This window comes from Patiria miniata, unplaced genomic scaffold (assembly GCF_015706575.1).
Source record: "Patiria miniata isolate m_02_andy unplaced genomic scaffold, ASM1570657v1 HiC_scaffold_17, whole genome shotgun sequence".
NCBI lineage: Eukaryota > Metazoa > Echinodermata > Asteroidea > Valvatida > Asterinidae > Patiria > Patiria miniata.
In genome coordinates this window covers 918,827-932,476 of record NW_024037055.1, presented here as the reverse complement: position 1 = coordinate 932,476, position 13,650 = coordinate 918,827, and the positions used below count along the sequence as shown (strand labels likewise).

The 13,650-nt window shown below is 38.9% G+C and overlaps 1 protein-coding gene across 4 annotated transcripts in view; it reads right to left on the bottom strand.

The window, feature by feature from the left end:
* The window catches only part of LOC119723316 (adenylyltransferase and sulfurtransferase MOCS3-like), a 46,337-nt gene that overhangs the window by 12,511 nt on the left and 20,176 nt on the right, over nucleotides 1–13,650 (bottom strand). For all 4 annotated transcript variants that reach the window (XM_038193876.1, XM_038193878.1, XM_038193877.1 and 1 more), the window contains exons 3-7: nucleotides 13,062–13,203; nucleotides 11,361–11,453; nucleotides 9,580–9,700; nucleotides 4,087–4,161; nucleotides 2,322–2,439 (exon numbers count right to left, since the gene is read on the bottom strand). In XM_038193876.1, the coding sequence (XP_038049804.1) occupies nucleotides 2,322–2,439; nucleotides 4,087–4,161; nucleotides 9,580–9,700; nucleotides 11,361–11,453; nucleotides 13,062–13,203 (549 nt within the window). The remainder of the gene's footprint in view (nucleotides 1–2,321; nucleotides 2,440–4,086; nucleotides 4,162–9,579; nucleotides 9,701–11,360; nucleotides 11,454–13,061; nucleotides 13,204–13,650) is intronic.

The window sequence follows — 13,650 nt, the reverse complement described above, 5'->3', positions numbered from 1 at the left end:
CAATATTACTGTACACAGATCAAGGAATGATTAAAGCAAACATGAGTGTGCTCTCTTTAAAAATAAAAGCTTTGAAGAAAAACTTTTAAACTCAGCTCTTGACTTAATCAAAATAACGATTTTGTGTAATTATGCAAAACCTAAATTGAGTCAATGGTGGTGAAGTAGGGGTGTTTGAATGTGTTAACAACATCTTACACTTTGTAATTAAGTGGAATCAGTTGATTTAAATGATTAAAATGACCCTCAATCAATTGATTTTGCCAAAAATAAGATGTTTACAAAAAAAAGAGATTTAAGGCCAAAAAAAAAAAGTCTCCGGTTTCTGGTATGGAGCTTGCCCCAAAAGTGGTGCGGCGACGCGGCTTTTTTTTTTTTTTTACCTGTTTTTTTTTTTTTTTTGGCTTCAAATGTCGGCTGATGACTGCAAATGGTGCCCGACTAAACTTAGTGCAAATATATGGGAGTCCAGAGAGGCCACATAAAGCTTATTCTCGATCATAACCCCATCTAAAAACACGTTAAAATTGTGCAGCAGCAGAATTCCAGTCAAACCAGTGAGTTTGGCGGTTTTGAGACATCATCTTTTATTGAAAAAAAAACTTTTTCATTTTGCCGACGCGCATGGCTACGGCGACGCGCGCGCATACCAGAAACCGGAGACTTTTTTGGGGGGGCCTAAATCAGTGATTTTTATTTAAAAAATCATTTGATTTAAATCGCGATTTAAATCGCAATTTAAATCAGTGATTTAAATCAAAGTGATTTAAATCAGCCAACCCTGTCTGGTACTCTGGTTGACTGGATAGTTAGCTGCCAATCGTTCAAAAATGTTTTGTAAATTAAATTAGTTTATTGGCATCCTTAACTCTTTAAAATATAATAAACTACAAGGAAAATTGTGCAAAACCTAGGTCCCATCTTTAAAATTTGGTTTTCTCCTATGTTTGAGAGTGGATAAATGTTCATTGTGAAGCTAAATAGCATATGAAAATATGGAAAATATAAGTGTATGTTTTCGTAACACCTAACTTCTGGTTTGATGACGTCAGTCACGTCACAGTATTTGGAAGCAATAGGTGGACATTGAAATGGATATATTTATTTGGGCTACGAAGATATACGACATGGATCAAATGATAGAATTAAATTTTAAATATGATCGTTTTCAAATTCTCCTTGAAATAACTTCCAGTCTGATGTCAAGAATTTGAAACCTTGCTAACTTATCTGTGGTTCATCAAAAAATATCAAGGGGCGATTTGGTAAAAGTTGAACGGATGATTTTCAAATTAATGAAAGAAAACACTATTTTATGAGCCACTAGGGAGGGGCCACCCTTTCGAATGATGTCGTCATCGCACTGTTTTTTTTTGTGTCTGGCATTCCTTACTTAACACTTTCATAATCTATAAGGGAGTGGTAAAATGCTTCCACTTTTGAGTTATATTCGGTCTTATTGCACTTCCTGTAACACCGGAAGTGAAGGTCCAGTGGTTTTGTGTCCGGGGACAAGAAATATTTTTAATTGCGTAGTCTACAACCTAAGGAAAAAAAAGCAAACATAATACTCTATTTAGGTCAAAAGATACAGCGCAAACTATTTTGTAAAAATTTACCCTTAAATCGCTCTTAATTTGATACATGATGACATCATGATGACATAACAGAATTTATAACATCTTCGTAACATGGTTCAAGTTCACACTAGGTTTTATGATCATACAGTAAACCGTTTGGAAGAAATCGTGTTTTGTTTTGATTTCAGGCTGATGCCTTCATTTTGAATTCACCCAACTTTGACCTTCTGGTAGACCCGAAAGTAATGGTCAAGCGAGTTCACGCACATGACAAAATTACAAGGTTACAATTACTGATTACAAGGTTGGACTATAATTGATCTTTTTGTTCAAGCGTTCCAGGTGAGAGAAGATCGTCACCTTTTCCACAAAAATCGCTTGTAATTTGACACCCGATGACGTCATCATGACGTCAGAGTATTATGCACCACTCGGGATCAGGGTCGATATATGTTGAAAGTTACAAGTTCATACCATATACCATTTAGGAGAAACCCACGAAGAATTATTGTCCGGGAAAAAAAAGGAAAGAAAGAAAGAAGATTAATGAGAACAAATCTAAACAGTGGTCAGGTTGTGCCCGACCACTCAATGGTCATAAAATCAAGGCAAGCAACTTCATCTTGATAGACAAATTATTTTAAGAGCTAATCATTTATCTGTCCCATGTCAATAAAAAGCTGGGAATTATCAAACTATTACCAATGCATTATAAACCACCTGGAATCACGCCTTCCTTACCTGACCTTCAAACCTTAGTGCACTGCCAGAGACCAGTGGTTTCCTTGCCAAAACACAGGCATCATTTAGCAGGTATCGCGTTGCTACATTATCAGTGCAGTCCAGCACTATGTCATATATAAGCACACTGTATTAAGGACGAAAATGACTGAACAATACATAATAACTATAAAATCTACAAAAATGCCAAACAATCTACTGACTTTCCATCGAAAAGTTTCCTCTTAGAAAAAAAAAGGCCCAAGTTACTGACCAATTACACAGACCGAACCTACTTATAACCAACAAATAACACTAACCTTTCTTTACTCCAAACACCCAACCAATGACCCAATCATGCAATAAACAAAATGCAGCCAACCAACAAGCTTATCAACCAACAAATACACAAAGGGGTACAACATTTTACCGATGACCTTTCTTGGGGTGATCTCCCATTCAGACCACTAATAATGCAAGAAATAAAATATTACTATTCCTCAAAAATATTCATGATTGAGTGCCGTGCACCATTACGTAATCCAAGGCTAGTTTTGCTGGTGCAGTCAACTATCGCAAGAGTGACCTGTGCAATAGTCTACCTTGCTTGCACTCTACTAGACAGGGTGAGTATTAAAAGGACACACAAATTGAGCCCCCTATTTTTTTATAGAAGTTGTTCATGTAGCGCTTTCCAGATCTAGGTTATGAAAGCCAAATTAATCAGTTCATGTCAGATGACGTGTATACACGCAAAGATTTGTCAGTATTCGGAACGGATAACAGATAAACTCGCAATGAGCGAGGCGGGAAAAAGCTGTCTGCAACCCGCTAGTAGCGAGCGAGGCTGAAAATATTTAGTGAAAGAATCATTCAAATCGTTCATGTACTTTTCCAGCTATGGAATTTTGAACACAAACTACTTTTTTAACCTTGTTCATGCATCACATTTAAGGTACGTGATATTTCAGTAAAATGAAACCAGTCATATCCTGAAAATGATATCAAGGGTAGCCAAGTAGAAGGCAGGGCAATATTATTAATTCTTGACATTATAAAGCATGTTATGGTATTTTAACATTGGAAGCAGCAGGTTTTTAATTAAATGTTATCCGTGGCACACGCAGGATTTGGCTGGGGGGGGGGGGGGTTCACAATTTGTTGGTTGAGAAGTTTACAAAAAATGCTCTTCCCACCTAATGCTCACTGCATCCAAGTTTAGTCCAAATCCAAGACAGCATGTGGAAGTTATACATTTTCTTCAAAACTTTAACATACGGGTCGGTACTTTTATCCCTTTTCTTTAATAGAATTTCCCTTCTGGGGTTCCGTCTTTCTAAGGTTGAGTAGTGGGTTAGCATTGTTCCTTAAAATTCCCTTTGTATGAGTACCCCACAATCGTGTTTCCCTGCCATGCCTTTTACACAGGCTAGTCACCTACAGTCGGATCATATTTCTTGTAGGCACATTGTACCGGTACTGTGACAGTAAAATTCAATCACAGACAAAAGCAGGTAATTGATAGGAACAGCTGGCTTATCAATCTCCTACAGTCAAAGCATAGCTACTGGTGAATCAAGTTTTATAACAATCACAGCCAGTCAATCCTGTAAAATGAAGGCAGGGAGCACTCAACTGTTGAAAACAGTCACTTGATGTATTTCGACTGCTGGGCTGGCCTTTTTGAAATTGCCAGCAAGGGAGGGAGGGTTTATGAAACTGAACTGTAAAGTTTGCCATTATGTTTAAATCCCTGAATGAATATTTCAATACTTAAAAAGGATATTTGTGAACAAGATCCATGGCATTGCTACTGTCCAGTTGCATATGGTAAGGAACACAAGTCACTGAGGAATTCAACCTGTTATAGAAACAACCATTTTGAAATGAATTTACAAATGACACTTACTGTAATGTTGTCAATAAACATTTACAAAAGCTTAAAGCTATAGTCCATCATTTGTAATTAGTGCATTTTGTTCGTTTGAAGCAACAAAAGTGTTCAAAATCTAATGAAAGATACTGAGCAACTAACCTGATGAAGTTTCAGCTAAGCTTCAGCTGTACATTCCGAGAAAAGCAGCATTCTAAGATCTCAATTTCAAATCAAAAGTTACTGAATCATGTTTTGAATTGTTTTGAATTGCAGCTATACGCGGCGTCGCGCACTGATCCGACGAATTATAACAACCGCGCGCGCGCATGTGCGTCGTTCCAATACTTGTGCGCGCTGCGCTGAATAACAAAACGAACTACTAATTTTAATTTTCCTACCATGCTTCTTAAGAATCACCGTTGGAAATGCCTTCTTTCGTTGATTACTTCAAAATGACAGCTTCCCAGAAAGAATAATTTCACAGGGAGTTTAGTTCCCTTACTATCTTTCAACCAAGTTTGTTTTTCAACAGTAGTTACGCCAGTTACTTTTCGGATGGCTGCAAATGATGGACTATAGCTTTAAAGTGTGAGTCCTCATCACATCAACAATAATTGCAATTGTCAAAGCTATTGCACTTAATACTTCAGTTTAACGAAATTATTATTGCGATTTTTAAATTTGTCAAATCGTCATGAAACTTGGTAGGTAGGTAGACAATGTATGCAAATGGGTGATGTGTTCGTCCAAGCCACAGAGCATTTGCTAGTTGGATTTTCTGCAAAAAAAAGGCTTTGTTTTTTTTCTTTCTTCCTCTTCTTCTTCTTCTATCCCAAAATCTCAGACTTTGTAAACAATTTTTCTGTGCGTCACTTTTGGCATTCATCTTTGTCATACATCATTCAAAGTTAACACAGGTATAGTCCCTATAGCAAAATTGTGTCCCGAAGAGTGATGTTGTGATGACATCTTTACGTGTCATGTGACGACATATTAAAGGTGCATTTTTCAATGGCCTGTATCTAAGGAACTACGAGGTTCATTGGTTGAAACTTGGTATGTGGGTCCAATCGTCATGAACCTTGGTGGGCAAACAGACTATGTCACAAATATCCAAAATTTGAAGTGTCATCATGATAATATAAATTATAATGGATATATAGGGCCAAAATCCGTCTAAAAAGATGCTCATCGACTGATTTTTAAAGATTTTTTTAATTTTCAAAATTGTATTCTACTCACAAAGTTTTATATCTTCTTTGATAAGATCAACTTCAAACTTCCCAAGGATTAAGATCATATGGTAATTGAATGCATTGAAATGTGACATAATGATAAAGGTCATCAAAAGTAAGGGCCTTAAAGGGACGTAACATCAATCTTACTTGGGAAAATATTTTGTGCAACTTTCTACTCCTGAAAATGTATAAAAACTATTTGACATTCATTTTCGGTTAATTTTATTGAAAAGTGCACTTTTTTAAATTTTAAAATTTTCCATGCTTTTCCTGACCAATAAGGGTTTTTGCTGTGATGTCATTTCAAGAAGACTGCTGCTCACTTCAGGGATTTTCTGTTCAAATTTTCAACCCTAAATTTGCTGATTGAAAACATCTATGAGAAAGGTATGCTCACTGGCTTACTGTCATGTACTGAAACAACAATGAATCGCCAAATAAAAGAACATTTAAAAAATAACCAGAATTTTTGCAAAGTTTGTTGCTGAAATAGCTGAAACATTGATATTTCTGCCTAAAATGACATCACCCATTTGCTCATGAATATGGAAATTGTCATTAGCACAAAAACCAAAAAGGCACCAAAATTCCCTCAAAATGGGCAAATTGAACATTGAAAATAAAGCCCCCCCCCCAAAAGGCTCCGGTTTCTGGTATGCGCGCACGTCGCCGTAGCGGTGCGCAAAATTAAAAAGTTTTTTTCAATGTAAGATGATTGAATATCGTGTTTTTAGATGGGGTTACGATCGAGTATAAGCTTTATGTGGCCTTTCTGGGCTCCCATATATTTTGCACAGAATAGTCGGGCACCATTTGCAGACGGTGTTGTATTTTTGTGATTTTGTGTGTGGAAGCCAGACGTGTGTGTGGAAGCGATGGTCGTGTATCTGGAACCTACACTTTTTAATCAGCGCAATCAGTGTTGTAGGTCTCGAGACCGGTCTCAGTCTCGAGACCGGTCTCGAGACCGGTCTCGAGACCACTTTGTGCTGGTCTCGGTCTCGGTCTCGGTCTCGGTCTCGGAAGCTGTGGTCTCGGTCTTGGTCTCGGTCTCGGTCCCCTTTGGTCTCGATATTTTGGCTGGTCTCGGGTCGAGACTGGCAATATGTAGCTTTTACAGCTCGATCAATTACTTTGCGTTCACTTCGTTCAGTACCGTTGTTAGTTAAAACATTTGCTAGCCCGTAGATCAAGCTTGTTATATATCGTGGTCAGTTTGCCGGACTCGACTGCACGTTGGAAAGTCCCCAAAGTACATGTAAAGCTGCAGCAGTACCAGTCACTGAACGATTTGGAGCAAGTTCGGCATTTATCTGTTGAGTTGGGCACATAAAGCAAAGTATGAACTTGTAACAATTTATGCAATAAGGGTCAACCATTTTCGGGGATTGTGTAGTTTAGCCCACCCCTGTGGGCGTAATCACTTGCATTTTGTATTCTGATAATAAATGAGGTGCTTCAAATTAGTTATATTTTCGACCCCACACAATGTTCTCTTTAATTTGGGACAGTATTTTGAAGAAAAAGTAAACTTTTCTACCTGATTTTCCAGCATTGAACTCACACACTCTTACCAGTTACCACTCACTGTTCATTACTAACTCGCTGCTTATTTTGAAGTACCCCATTATTCCTCAAAAATTCAAATCCCGTTCAGAATTTTTTTTTAAAAATCCATATCTGGCACATTCTGGCTACCACCTCGCAACTTGTGGGTCTACATACATATGTACAAGTCCACATTCTATGACAGAAATTTAAAAATTAATTCAAAATTTTCTAGCTCCCATTTTTTAAAATCAAGTACACAAGTCTTGTTAGAAGTTAAGTCCTATATTTATTTTAGGAAAAAAGAGGCACAATGTAAAATTAAAATTGCATCTTTAAATATCCGTTAGAAGTCATAGCTGAACCCAAAGGGAGACTTTGGAGTTCAGGATCCGAGTTCCTATAACAGATGAAACATCTACCTTTAACTTTTTACTTTTGTCACGATTGGGTGCAGACAACATGTCAAAGCCCATATTTCTTAAGTGTAACTACTTTTTACTCAAGTAAGGTGTCATGTATCAATTTGTCAACACTGCCACTGGTCAAAATTTTGGTCTGTATTATTTGTGAATAGAAGGGTTACATTTTTCATCTATAATAACGTGTCTTGTTTTTTTTATTTCGACTATTGTTATTTATTATCAGCGGTCTTGGTCTCGGTCTCGGACCATTTCGGTCTCGGTCTCGGTCCGCCTTGAAGGGGCTGGTCTTGGTCTCGGTCTCGGTCTCGGACTATCCGGTCTCGACTACAACACTGAGCGCAATATGTAAGGGAGCAGACTAATGACCAGCCTGGCAAAAGTATGTTGCCTGGCAGCACAGGCACGATGTCGGATGTCGGATGTCGCTGTATGGTATGACGTTACTGTTTTCTCTGATTTTTGTCTTGACTATCCAAATTTCCCGAAGAATGTTCATGTTGGTTGAGATTGTAAGTGGGTGCAGAAATCTCAAGCATTATGGGCTTATTAAGGTCACCTCAAGCTCCAACCTGAAGGATATTTTTTGAGAGTTTTAAGGGGATTGAAGCATAATCATCTGCAACATCAGCCGACATTTGAAGAAAAAACTAGAACGGCGAAGCCGCCATGGCTCGCTGTCCAAGGCAGGAAGGGAGGCTGAAGGTAGGGTTGGGGATGGGCATGATGGAAGGGGATCAGGATTCTTGTTGATGTGCCTAGGTGTAGGGGTCAGTTTTTAAATGTCAACATAAAAAGTCAACAGATTACCTAATAAATACATGTGTATATACCGTAGGCTAGCCGTCACTGTATTATGGGGGAGTTTTCCATTGTTAGGGTAATTAGGACCCAGTTGTGGATTTTTGCAGCCCCAACAGTGTCTTCTGCTCCCCATACTTGTATTACCATGGGAAAACTCTTGTGTAGTCGCCACAAATGCAGAACAAGAATGGGTATACATGTACATGAAGACACAGCACCATCACCACCTCCCCCAAACCTTACCCTATCCCAAAACCTTACCCCATCCCCAACCCGCCCCCCCCTCCCCCACCCAACCCCCTACCCACACCCATCCCATCCTCCCCTAACCATCCCCACCCTATCACCTACACATCCCAAACCCACCCAAACTCCAATCCCTATCTCCTTTCCCCTCCCCTGACCCGTACCCTCCCCCACCCCAACCCCCTACACCCACCTACCCTATCTTCCCCTATCTGTCCTTACCCACCCTGCACATCCCCACCCTAACCCTTACTCGAATTCCAATATCCCGCCCACCCATACATTCCCACCTGACCCCATGCAACCCCTACTCTGATCCCTATATACTGCCCCCTCCCCTTATCCAACCCCTATAACAACCCATCCCTACCCATCCCTACACATCCCCAACCCAACCCCTACTCCGATCCTATATCCCGCCCCCTGCCCAACCCCCTCCTAACCCAACCACTACATCCATGCCCATCCTCTCCCTACCTGTCTCTCCTACCTGTCTCTCCCTACCTGTTCCCACCCCACCCCACCCGATCCCAGTATTCCAACCCCTCTCCCCACCCCGCCCCACCCATCCTAGCTCCCCTACTCATCCTATTCACACAAACCCTAACTCCAACCCTATCCCCCAACCCACCCCACCCCACCCTACTCCAACCCAATAAACTAAAAGATCAAACCAGAAGCTCATGCACATCCCCAAAATGCATAGTGTACATGTATGTACATGTTATACCGGTATACACACATGTACATGTTATACCAGTATACATGTATATGTAACAATTAAAAACTTTAACATTTCCTTGAATTAAGTTCCTCAATAAAATCATAAAAATTTACTGCAATGATATGAACCTACCTGAAGTTATAGAGATGATACATGACAACTGCATTTAATTTTTTTCCCAAGTTAACTAAAACCAAAAACTTCAACATTTTTATCTGAACGCGGACGGACAGACGGGCGCCCGGACAGACGGACGGAAATTGGTATTACATAGGCTCGCATCTGCTTCGCAGCTCGCCAAAAAGTAGGGGAAAAAAAAAAAAGCTTTTGGGCAAGCTCCATACCAGAAACCGAAGATTTGTTTTTGGCCTAAGGTTAAATGTAACAAAATTACTTTACATGAGCCCTTTATTAGACCAACCTTGAGACACTTGATGAGATGGAGGTAGACTTGGAGTGTCCTATTCCAGCCTCAGAGTGTAGCACCTGGCGATGTAGATTACCTAGCTCTACTGCATCATAGTCAACAATACCAAGGTGACCTGATGTGAATGGAGAAAAGCCCCCAACAAAAGGGATTTGTCATACTTGGATTGCTGAGGCACTTTACAGTGTTGTAGTACTTGTAGGCCTACACGGTACTCGAGTACTTTTTTTGAGTACTCATACACGTACTCATACTCGAATGTCAAAGTACTCGTACTCGATATGACGTTACTCGCACTGAAGCAGCAAAGTACTTGTACTCGCACACACGTTTAAATTGTACTCATCATCAAAGTACTCTAATAACAGTACTCGATAAAACAAAGTACTCTTACTCGAATAGCCGTACTCGATAAAAAAAAGGTATATCACTTACGTTACCACGGCCTTATTTTATTGATACTTTCAGTTTCAAATGGTTGGTTGCGTAGAAATTGAAATTTTCTCTACTCTACGCACATCCGGACAAACACAATTAACAGCTAGCCATGACTGGGTCTGTATATAGGTCTGACTGGGCCCGTGTCAATTACGCACAAGACCCATTTGCCGTATGTGGGCGCAATTGCCAATCATTGCACACTCTTGTACGCCGAGGTGTTCCTCAAAATGGTCGTAAGAAGAACTTGGGTGATTGGAGCAAAGCCGTTATCTGAACCCCGGTTTCAGTCCTATAATACGGGTCCAGTCCCATTGCCAATCTGCATGAATGGAGAAAGAGACACATCCAAAGCCGAGGTTTGAAAAAACAGCCCCTAGTCTGGTAATGGCAGCAGGTCCACAGCGGCCTAGCCTTAACAGAGGCCTAGGAATGGGAAGCAGACTAAATGCGTAGACACCAAGAAACCGAATCTGCCGTTTTTTTTGCATGCACGTTGCATGTGTACGTTGTAATGTGTACATGTACCGTCAACGTTCGCTTACGCTTGCGTATTGCCTGTGTGGCACTTTTCACTTTTCTGTACCAAAATTGTATGCTTTGTTTGTGCAAAGAATAATAATTATGATGAATGATAAAGATGAATAGTAATAATAAAAATTAAATGCATAGCACTGTAGATTAATTTTATTAAATGACAGTTGACCTAACCTTTCATGTCTGTATCTCACTCAGCTGTGTAGCATTTCCTTGGAAAATACAGTTACAAATTGATTTGAGACTGCTGTTGCCGATTTAAAAAACAAATTAATTTCAAATATTAGAAAAAGCTTACAAAGACGAACCCTAGTTTGCAACACAAGTGATTAACAGTACACAAAATTTTAGACTTCAAGCACAAGTGTACCTAGTGCCGTATTCGGAAATTTCAAGTATTCGTACTCCTACTCTTACTCGTACTCGGACGTTCAATTACTCTTACTCGGAGACCTGTTTTTGTACTCTAGAGCACAAGCACTTGTATTTGTACTTGGCAACCTACCGGTAGGTACTCGGCAAAAAGTACTCGACTACAACACTGGCATTTTTATTATGCACAGTGGAAGACAATCCTCCACGTAACACACAAAACCAATTGGCTGTGTTCTTTGTACTTATATTTAACTTTCCATCATCATCAAACACCCTGTGCTTAGTACAATTTAGCAAGAGTTCAGGCAAACTTCCTCAACTCCAAAATTCTCTGACATCTCAAAGTAGATCTCAGAAGGTTAAGGCACAAAACACTAATTCCCTAAGAATACTTCACTTAAGGCTTTCCCAGATTTAAAATGTACCTATTCCCGCAGCAGCTAGATAAATAGCAGCAGGGCATCCCAGGCCACCAGCACCAACAATCAAAACAGAGCTATTGCACAGACTGAGCTGACCTGAAAAAAGACCCAAAAAAATCTTGCTTTAAGACAAGGTCATGGAGTAATGAAAGATTAGCTCAGAGTTTGAACATGCTCCCATTGAAGCTGATAACAATCAAAGTGTCAAGTGGAAAATCACTATGTAAACATAGTAAAATCCACTGTATTGAGATTTCATGAATGCATTGTATCAAGTCATGAACGGTGAGCAAATTCTTGGTCAGTATTGTTGTCAAGTCCATCACAAGTACTCCAGTCTCAAGTCAAGTCACAAGCTATTGAATGAACCAGCCATGGAGTTTTGAAGGCCCAGGTGTCGCTGTTATTTAGTTTATCCAATTACATACATTAAAACATGGCTTCTTGAACGTTGTGTTTCTCAGAAAATATGTTCAGTATGATTGAAATGATAAATTATAATGGAAGAAGAAATTCTAAACTTCATGCCAGTGAAAAAAATTGCCATCATCGATACCGAAATGTCAATACTGGTTTTTGGTAAAGTTGACCTTAAAGCCGGAAAAAAATTGTTCAAAAACATCCCCAAATCTATGTATTGATCTCAATTTCTAGGAATTCCCTCAAGATGTCATGGCTGAAGGTAGGGTTGGGGATGGGCATGATGGGGATCAGGATTCTGGTTGATGTGCCAAGGTGTAGGGGTCAGGTTTTAAATGACAACATAAAAAGTCAACAGATGACCTAATAAATACATGTGTATATAGGTTTGCCAAAATACATAGGCTCGCATCTGCTTTGCAGCTCACCAAAAATGCACGTAGCCAGGCCTATTTTACAAATTTCAACGAAAAGTACTGAACATATTAAAACAATTTTTAGCACATGCAGGGTGAGTAAAAAAAAAAAACCCAAATGTCATGACTATTGTTTTATTGAAGTTCTGCATGTAGCACTTTCAAAATCTAGGACATGAAAGCCCCATTCAAAAGCTTTCTTTTTACAAGAATCATTCAAATCACTCAATGTACTTTTCAAGTTACGGAATTTTAAACACAACCACCGTTTTAAAGTTCTGTCCACGGATCACAATAAAGGTGTGCATTCTTTCAGCAAAACTGTAGTCAGATCATTATAAGTGAAACAAACCCTGAAATATGCATGAAGATACCGTCTCTTAAAATGGGAGAAATTGATTGTCAAACATTTAACCCGCGAACGTGAACATGTCTGTGTGCCTGTTGTTTCATTCAAAATAAGGTAATCTTTAGAAATCGGCCTTTGCAACCATATGGCTGGAACTGAAGCAAAAAACATTCTGTTGTCATTGTTCTCCATCTCTTACTTGTGACTGGACTTCTGAAAGACTTGTGATGTACATTGTACTTTTCACCAGACTTGTGATGGACCTGTGATGGATTCTACTACAACACTGTAATCAGCTTGAAACGGCAGGTGCAACAAACCAAATAAAAAATGGCCTGCAGTTAATCATTCACTGTTTTAATTACATCTAAATGATTTAAGCAAAAGTAATTCAGTAGTCAATGTGCAATTTTCCAGCATTGTGTTAAAGCAAAACAATTGTTTGGATCAAGATTGTTTCCATGATTATTATGTCCCTCTTTCAAAAGACTGTCTTATTATTTCATGAAAAGTATTCACCTTTGACACCAATTTCTGGTAGAATGAGTTGTCGGCAATAACGTTCAATACTTGCATTGTCCAATTTTGTTTTCTTTCTTGAAAGAGCTGTGTTTTCACAGCACTCTTCCTTCATAGGACAATCATCCGGAAGCCCCTCTTCCTGAAATTAAAATGGAAATTTCAAACGACTGTAAAGGAATTTGAGAAGTTAAGTTTGCTTTTTTCATATGTTACACACCTTTTTTTCTTGTTTACACAAAGAATTTTGAACATCATGTTTAGTCTTTACTTGAGCATCGTAATAAAGGAGAGAAAACAAATAAATCTGCTCTATTCCTAAGTGCCTGTCACACATACATTTTTGAGTTAAATAAAGCACATGACAACGTTCAATAATTTGCAAATACAATTTTGATGAATAATGTCAGACTGTTTTACATACCAGTACATTGACATGCTATGTACATTGTAGCTGTCAAATGTTGTAAGCCACTTTATAAATATTAAGGCCAATTAAAAAAAAACATGTTTCTGATCCAGAATAGGCCTTTATCATTGATCATTTTCAAATTGATTATTTCAAAGATGGATACCATGCATATTTCAA